At 38.8% G+C, this 8435-nt stretch overlaps 1 protein-coding gene and 1 long non-coding RNA gene across 2 annotated transcripts; one reads left to right on the top strand and one right to left on the bottom strand.

Annotated features, from left to right (window-relative positions):
- The first annotated feature begins 418 nt into the window (after positions 1 to 418).
- Positions 419 to 2524, top strand: LOC104164071. Its single transcript, XR_696471.1, has 2 exons — positions 419 to 539; positions 1210 to 2524. It is a non-coding gene; the product is annotated as an uncharacterized LOC104164071 (long non-coding RNA).
- A 3486-nt stretch (positions 2525 to 6010) lies between these two features.
- On the bottom strand, positions 6011 to 8394 carry LOC104156897 (thiosulfate sulfurtransferase/rhodanese-like domain-containing protein 3). The gene is made up of 3 exons (XM_009703295.1): positions 8145 to 8394; positions 7764 to 7923; positions 6011 to 6430 (listed from the first exon to the last, which is right to left on the bottom strand). Exons 1-3 carry the CDS (start codon positions 8392 to 8394, stop codon positions 6367 to 6369), a joined length of 474 nt encoding a protein of 157 aa, XP_009701597.1. The 3' UTR covers positions 6011 to 6366.
- Positions 8395 to 8435: the final 41 nt, after the last annotated feature.

The raw sequence follows: 8435 nt of genomic DNA, 5'->3' as shown, positions 1-8435 counted from the left end.
TGTGTATAGAACACTGATAATCATCAGTTGCTGTATTGATAATCCATGGTTTCTAGCTGCAGTCACGCTGCCAGGTGTCTGTATTTTCCCCGTAGCATAGCTATAAGCTGTGGCAGTAGTTGCAAATAAATAAATAAATAAAGCTGTTTAGCTTGCAGGGGAGGAGAAATGGTATGTACAGTTGAATGGGAGGGAAAGTATTCTGTTCAGGCTTCCATTCACAATTAAATCAAAAAACTAATCATAGAAATGGTTGATTGTGAGACTAGATTAAATGTGAGACAGCTCTGTTTATAATATGAAAATTGTGCTGCTTAATTGCCTTTTGGGGCATATTTAATTAATTACACACTTAAACTGACTGACAAAGATAAAGTCACTATTGTGTCTGACCTTAGGATCTCTTTTCTTTCTAATCAGATTTTAGAAATAATCAGGGTTATTCTGAAGCTGTATGAGCAGTGGAAGAACTTTGATGAGAGGAAAGAGATGGCTACTATTCTTAGTAAAATGCCTAAACCAAAACCACCTCCAAACAGGTACTGTGCTTCCCTAATACACCTTTTCTATGCAAAACCAGGACTGCTATCTTAAGAATGAGTAAATGTTTAATTTGAAGTATAGCGTATGTTTTTATACTGCAGATCCTTTCTATTAGAAACAGCCAGTTCAGGAGCTAGTGATATGGAGAACGTTCACTGTTTTATGGAGAGCATTAATGTGATTAGAATGGGATCAATACAGCTTAGCAAATATAAGGAACTGCAGCGTGCGGCTCTGTGGTTGGGCCAGATTCGTTGGAACTGGGCCTGCTTGATGTCGTATTTAATTACAGTGATTAAATATCACTGTTGGGAATCTGCACATGCAAATTCCTGTGCACATGCTTATGTAATGTGAACTTTGAAATGCTGACTTGAGAAGTGGATTCAGCAGGCAGCCGCATGGGGTTATATTGAAATTGTTATTCAAATAAATACACCGAAGTTATTTATGCATGCTGAGAATAACCTTTGCATTTTTTATGAAACTGAACAGAATATCTTAACGTATTTGTGTATATGTTGAAGTATTTTCCTTCAAAAGGTTTTTACTACTTTCAGAATACCGTATTTTTTAATTTAAAAAAAGACAAAGATGTAATATGATGATGCTTTTTGAAGACACATGTTTTTTTTGTTTTGTTTTTTTTTCTTTTCTTCTCAACAGTGAAGGAGAACAGGGTCCAAATGGTAGCCAGAACTCTAGTTATAGCCAATCTTAAGACATTCCAAAGAATTTCTTTATGGACCACTTTGACTCAAGACATCCTGGGATCTTTCCTGTGTTCATGAAATGGACAGAAGGTTTTAGTAACATCTTTGACAAAGAACTTGAAGAATAAATAGCTTGTTTGTGTCAAGCATTTTGAAAGCTTTTTCTCTAAAACCGCATCATTTTCTCTGACGCTGGAGCAAATGTACTAAGATTTTTTCAGTGTAAGGAATCAAATGTTAAACCAAGCTGCAAAAGATTTAACACTATCCATTCAAAACAAATAGTTGATTATTGGGTTTTGTTTGCTTTGAGAAAACTGTAACTTGCCATTGAAATGAACTATTTTTAAAGTGACAGTAACCTGAAGCCTAAGTGTCACTGTGTTAATGACCTGTGTTGTCTTAATTTTGTTTGTGACTGAAGGAAGATAGTGCACTGTATGTTAAATCTATTCATTACCTTGCGTTTTGTTGATTTTTTTTTAAAAGATAAATATGGATTCCATAAAGTAACACAGGAATCCTTCAGAAACAAAGCCTAGAAGAACCTGCAAAGAGTATTGTTAGAGTTTTAATGAAAGCTGCAGGAAAGAAATTCAGTTCCTTTTTTGGATTAGAAACATGCTGTTTTACTCAGTAGATGTACTTGGATGTTCTTGCCATGAAGCATAGTAGCCCAGCTTACCAGAGAAGTGCAATATGTATAGTGATTCTGGAGTTTTCTTAAACATTTCAAGTGTTAGGAATTAAAAAACCCCAACATACTATGATTTTTTTTTTTTGCAAGTAAACGTACTGTATAGTACAATCGGAATATTTCACAATCAAATACAAATCTGGATATGACTGCTATTTTTTATGGTGGATTTTTTTTTTGTACAAAAGATATATACACTGTCAGTCTGCCTTCACTGTTAGTGTGAATTTGTGTGGTTCATTAGAGAGTTTATTTAAGAGGATCAAGCTTTTGGTGAGCTTCATACTGGCTAATTTTAATTGTGATGTTAGGAGCAACTCTTTAGAATAACTGAAATGGGATTCCTTGGTTAACTATGTGCTGGAGAAAATGAGATTCCTACAAAGAGAAGGCCATATCCTGTGTTCCTTACTCAGGCAGATATCCCGCTGAAGTCAGGAATTGGCCTAAATTGAATTTCTTGATTTTTTTACATAACTTTGTTTCTGATTAAGTTCTGTACAACTTCATTTTGAATGATAATGCCGACTTGCCCAAGTATAAAAATTGAATGATAAAATAAAGTGCAGTAATATTTTTCTCCATTTTCTTTTTTTTTCCTGAAGCAACACATTTCACTGGTCTGAAATACTGGAGGGAAATTCTTGAAAACTCTTGCTCTGTGATGCGTCTTGGTTCGAAAAACTGGCCCCTTAAAAAAAAAAACAAAAACCAACCTGTTTTTGCAAATACCTGTCTTTATAATTGGATTGTCAGCCAGTGAAATATAACTGAAGCGTGTTTGTATGTAGCCCATTAGTCTACTAGCATTTATTTCTGTTCAGGTTATTTTCCTAAAATGTTAGGTAAACACAAGCCCAAACCACTTTGGTGAGATAGGAAATAGACACGTTTTGGTCTTTGCTCCTTTTGTTGCCATTTGATCCATACCTTTTATAGACACTTGATTGATGAAGTGGAATTGGACTATTTGCCTTTGTTTCTTGAAGTCTAAAATGTGCTATTTGTAATGTGGACTTGGGGAGTAGAAATAAATCAATGCAACTTGACCACTGCGTGGAGTTCTTACACAGGAACTGTTCTTTAGGTAAACATCAGTCTTCTCACACGTACCGCGTCATTTGCTAAGAAAGCTGATGTTCTGAAATTAGGGGTTTCCCACTATTAATGAAGAATTCTGGCTGGAGTGATTAAAAGTTTTCTTGCTGCTCAAGAGCCTTTGCAGACTTGACTTCACACCTAAATTACCTATGTGACCTGAACCTCAGAGCTAAAATATCAGGCACTTCTTGATGGTAAATAGAAGTATCTTAAGTCATTTCTGTACTGGGGAGGTAAGGATAGTTTTACCAGCTCTGATTCCAGCGTAAACAGTGAAAGGCAATAAAGTACAGGCAAAGGAACTGGATTCAGTGATGACAGTTATAAAAAGAAAGATGTGCATTAGAACAACAGGAAATGGGACATAATGTGAATTCAACAGCTTTGCTACCAACCAGACAGAAAAAAAAAAAAAATCACCTTTAGTGTGCTTCATTTCAAAGGAGAGAACTACATAAAACTGAGGTATCTCATTAAGAGAGAGGTAGCTAAAAGTCTTCACAGATGATATGGTTACAGGTGACAGCGGAGCGTCAAAGCAAACACAGGCCATTTATGCCAAAAAGACTAAAGAAAAAATCTACAAGGAAGCAAACTGAACTGGATCAGACAAGTTATTTAACTCAAAAAGCATCATTTGAAAAGCAAGTTTTATCCTCAAAAGGAAGATGCAAAGGAAGACACAGAAAGGATCATCACCTTTGACAAGCTACAAATAGTTTGAGAAACACCTTACAAAAAACTTACCAAGACTAATAAAAACTAATGAAAATAAAAGAGGTATACAGTGGCTTTCCTATTAAAAAAAAAAAATAAATCCACAACTCTTCAGCTCAGAAAAGATAGCAGAGGTCTAGAAAAATCATGAGTGGTGTGAAGACTGATGAGGTGACAACTGTTCATCACTTCTGACAGAAGCAGCAGGAGCAGCCGATGAAAACAATCCATGCAAGTTGAGAAGCAACAGAGGGAAAGCTGCTTTCTTCCAGTGCATTGTAAGACCCAACGCAGCCTGCTCTGACTGCTGGGAGTTTGTGTGGAAAATTTACAAATACCCAAGTATACCAAGACATGCAAAGCCCAAGGGAAGTATCAAAGCGCTCTGAGTTGTAAATGAGAATAATCTGGGGATTCTATCACTACATACTTATCCTGTTTTATGCTCTTCCTCAGATGTTTATTACTGGTTGCTGCCAAACAGAAAATAATGGGCTAGACGGATCTTGGTGTGACCCTATATAACTGTTTGTTGTTCATTTTTTGTGGCTATGTAGTTTTAGATGTTCCCAACAAACTTTAACGTAGCTACAAAAGGAAGCCTTGGCCACTTGTGACTGAGTTTAGTCGATTAGAGTTCCTTGCTTTGTTCATCTGTGTACTGAAGTTTGGTGGCTTGATCGATACAGCTAGGCATGATTAATTACACATTTAGCTAAGTGTTTTCAGTGTGTCTCAAATTTTCTATACAATCTGACCTTAATGATCTAGATCAAAAGGCATCATAAGTCCTGCTGAGGCCTGGCACAACGCAGCCGACAGTGGGCTTCAGTTGCCCCTTTGACTGTGTGCCCACAGCATTGTGAAACTGCCTGTGGAACAGGCAAAATTAATAGATCATAGGATTTGGCTAAATCCAACAAAACTGTTGGCATCTGTTACTCCTCCTGATCCAGTCTGAAGAAGACCTTTCCAGAGTAAGATAGTGAGAATTGCCGGGTAAGTGACTACAACAAGGTAACACCCATACTCATCCTGGCATTTTGATTTCATCTTGCTCCCATTCATCAGTTAGACTAAACCAGTATTTGAGAAATTAGTCTAAATTCTGATTCTTAAGTTGTTTGTTTTTTTTCCTATGGATTGGAAATAAAGTATAGCAATAAGACTGCTAAAAAGTCAATGATACTTTGAAGAAAAATGCACTCGTTACTCACTGTGATGACAGCTACACTACAGGGTCTCTAACTATCAGCAAAGACGAGAGAACAGAAACCGCTGTAAGGTACACTGGCAGGGCAGCACAGCTAACGCAGCTGGCTGTGCCAACTACGGGAGAAACAAATGACCGCAGAGAGACTGCAGGACTTATCAGAAGTTAAAATTCTAGTAAGATTAGTTACTTTTTCTTCTCTGCTCTCTAAACTTAAGAGGGTATATTTTTTAGGTCCTCTTCTCACCATGCAGACTGCACTGGCAGGATGGAAGAGCTGCAGCGTAAGTGCACATTGCCTGCAATACCGATTAGAGCAGAACCAGAAACGTTAATTCCTTTTTCCAGACATCTTGCAGGAGTCCTGAACTTCTGTGCTAGGACTTAAATTTTCTAGAAGCGAAAGCAATTAATCTTTGCTAGTTCCCCATAACTGCTAACAGCATTAAAAAAACCAAACAAAATCCTTAATATTATGAATATGCAAATTTATAGGTGGGGATGGGATGAGTCAGTTTGCTTTTTAAAGTTTAAGACATGCAAATTAACGTACATAAAAGAAGGGAGTTCAGTAACATCCTTGGACACCTCAAATTTTCCAGCCTGAAACGTTTACATCTCTGCAACAACTTCAAATATAGGCAAGTTCTCACTTGATACTGAGCTGCTGAGGGAACAGTTGTTGTTAAATGAATGCTATAGCATTTTGTGCTCAGAAGCAGATCTGCATATAAAAATGGATGTACTTTTAAAATAAGGAATCACACAGCACTTTGAACAGCGAGTATTCTAGCACCAGGTCAGTTTCCCTTTGTATTTTCTGACCAGTAGTGAAGCTTTGGCCTTGCAATCACATAGTACAAACCTAAAATGTTGTGCTCTATTTGTACTCTTTGATAACACAGCAGCTATTTTAAAACTCCAGCTACAAATGAAGTATAATAAATGTGTGCTTAAGGCAGTTACCCCAACTCCATGAGAATATCTGCAGTTTAACTAATCTAAACAAACTACCCAACACAGTTATTTGGGAAAGGATAATTTTATTTGTCCAATCATCATTACTTTAAATAGTCATAAACTACCTCATACAAAAATCTTAGTAAACATAATAAGCACTTTGATTCTCTTCACATACTTTCACCAAAAAACATAGCCCAAAGTAAAGGCTGAACAAATTCAACGTCCTCTGTTCATGTCATAGTCTTTAGATAAAATGTAAACCGAGCAGTTGATACGCATGGCTATTTGAAGATGAATGCCCAATTACACAAGAAAACAGCAGTGGGCTGTATTCTGGAAGTGGAATGCACATCTTTTGAATGTGAAAACCTACAAACCATCCTGAAGCCTTGATGGGGCAAGGGTTTGGGTAGTCATCTTCATTTTTTCTCTGGAGGTTCATGTTTTACCCAGTCCTCAAAGCCACCAGCATATTGCTGAACTCTGAAAATATGCAGAAGATACAATGTTAAGAAGGACTCTTCTTCAAAAAGGTATCTAAGAGGACACGGCAAAAAAAACCCCAAACCAACACAAAAAAAGAAAAAAAAACCCAGAAATTCTCTGTAATCAAATACACTTGTACTTAGCTTCAATGAGCCAGATTGACATTCCCTGTACTCTAACACTGCCTGTTTCCATGCAGTGTGTTCTTTTACTCTTTTCTTCCAAATGACACAATGCTGGAGATCAAACATCAAGCAAGTAGCAGCAGCTGGATCAATGAAACAGTTTGCCACTTCTTTTTTTAAAAAGAGAGAACAGACTCACTACAGTGGGAAGTTTACATCTTCTTTTGTCTAATACTTCAGATGTCATCAAATAAATGCAGCACACTGATCTTTACTTCCTTGCAAACCTACATGCTCTACAGATCTGACATAAGCCTGCACAAAATTAAACTCTGGAAAAAAACTCACCATGCAAAACGATACTGACTCCTTCAATTAGACGGCATGAAAAACAGGTAATGGAGGATACTCTACACTTGCTAAAACAATGTATTTATAAAACAAGAACGTGGTTCCATACTTTTCACTAGAATTAGCAGGGATATTCCAGTTCATGAATTGCAGTTCAGCGAAAACATAAGCAAACAATCAATTTTTAAAATTCGATCTGCAGTCCTCAAGCCAGCGAGGCACCTTCTGGCACGGGTGTAACAATTCTGCCAACCAAACGCTGTTTCTGCTTTCGCTCTATCAATCTCATTGTCTTTTTTAGCTATTGCCTTCGCCGCTTTACTCCTGGCAAACAATCCAATGCTTTACTGAAAGTGAAGGCGTACTTTGTCAACAGTGAAGTGCATAGGTAGAACTGCAATTTAACAAAGGGTGTGGTTTCATAAACTATTTAATCTAATTTAAGACTGTACTTCTACCAAAGCGAGCAATTCTCCACCTCTCCAATCATCCTGCGTCTCAGGACTAGTGCTTGTGAAGCTGTATAAGGAAGCAACGCCTCAGCGAGGGAGCCCTAAGAGGCGGAAGGACATTTTAATGTCAGCATCGTCTTGCAGCAGGTTGCATCACCTGCAGTGCATGTGCAGAGCTGCTGAGGGGTTGTTTCACAGGGTGATACACCTCACTTTGCCGGAACACCCAACGGCGTCTTTTAAGGGTCAGCAGAGACAAGAGGAGGTGTCTAACTCAAATACCAGTTGTTTTGTTCATATTCCACATTTACATTTTTACCCTTGCCCACAAGAAGTGGCGTACAAGTTCTGCTTCATGGGGGGAGGCTGCATTAATCCAATCCTTACACATACAATTCATACCTGCTGAAACCCAAGGACATGGCAAAACCGAGTGCTTGTTTACTTCTTGTTCCTGCCAAGCAGGAGAAAACCACAGGGTCCGACTTGGATGGCATCTTTTGATTGTACTGCTCCTTGAACTCCATTGGGTCCATTTGTAGAGCTTCCACTAATTCACCCACTGGGAAATACAGAAAAAAAGAAAAAAAAAAAGTCTCGTTTATTCTCCATCCACAGACAGGCTTACACTATAAGGCTTGTGATTCCTCTGGAGGAACACAACATAACTACCAGCTGTCTGGCACAGCTCCTCTTTGCTCAGCCACCACCACTTGCCCACAGACTTGACGATCAAGCAAGGGGAACACCCAACATCCCCACATAGCAGTGTTAATAACTTACACGGTATGTTGATGGACGCTGGGATTTTTCCAAATCTGTCAATCTCCCACCTCTCCCGCACGTCTATGTGGAGGATGTTGGTCTTCTTCAAGTCTTTGAGCTCCTGGTAGGAAAGGCTCGGCGCCCCGCCATCGCAGAGCCTGCGGCTGGCGGCACCCACCGCCCCGGCACCTGACAGAAAGACGCAGCCCCTGAGCCCAGAGCAGACCCCGGCTCTCCCGCCCTCTCGGGAAAGGCCATCGCCCCTCATCACGTTTAACATACTCACACGGGGCTCGCCCGGGCCACCCG

Source organism: Cariama cristata, unplaced genomic scaffold (assembly GCF_000690535.1).
Source record: "Cariama cristata isolate BGI_N322 unplaced genomic scaffold, ASM69053v1 Scaffold5357, whole genome shotgun sequence".
Taxonomy (NCBI): domain Eukaryota; kingdom Metazoa; phylum Chordata; class Aves; order Cariamiformes; family Cariamidae; genus Cariama; species Cariama cristata.
Note: the sequence above shows the minus strand (reverse complement) of the source record. Positions and strands in the feature narration are given on the sequence as shown.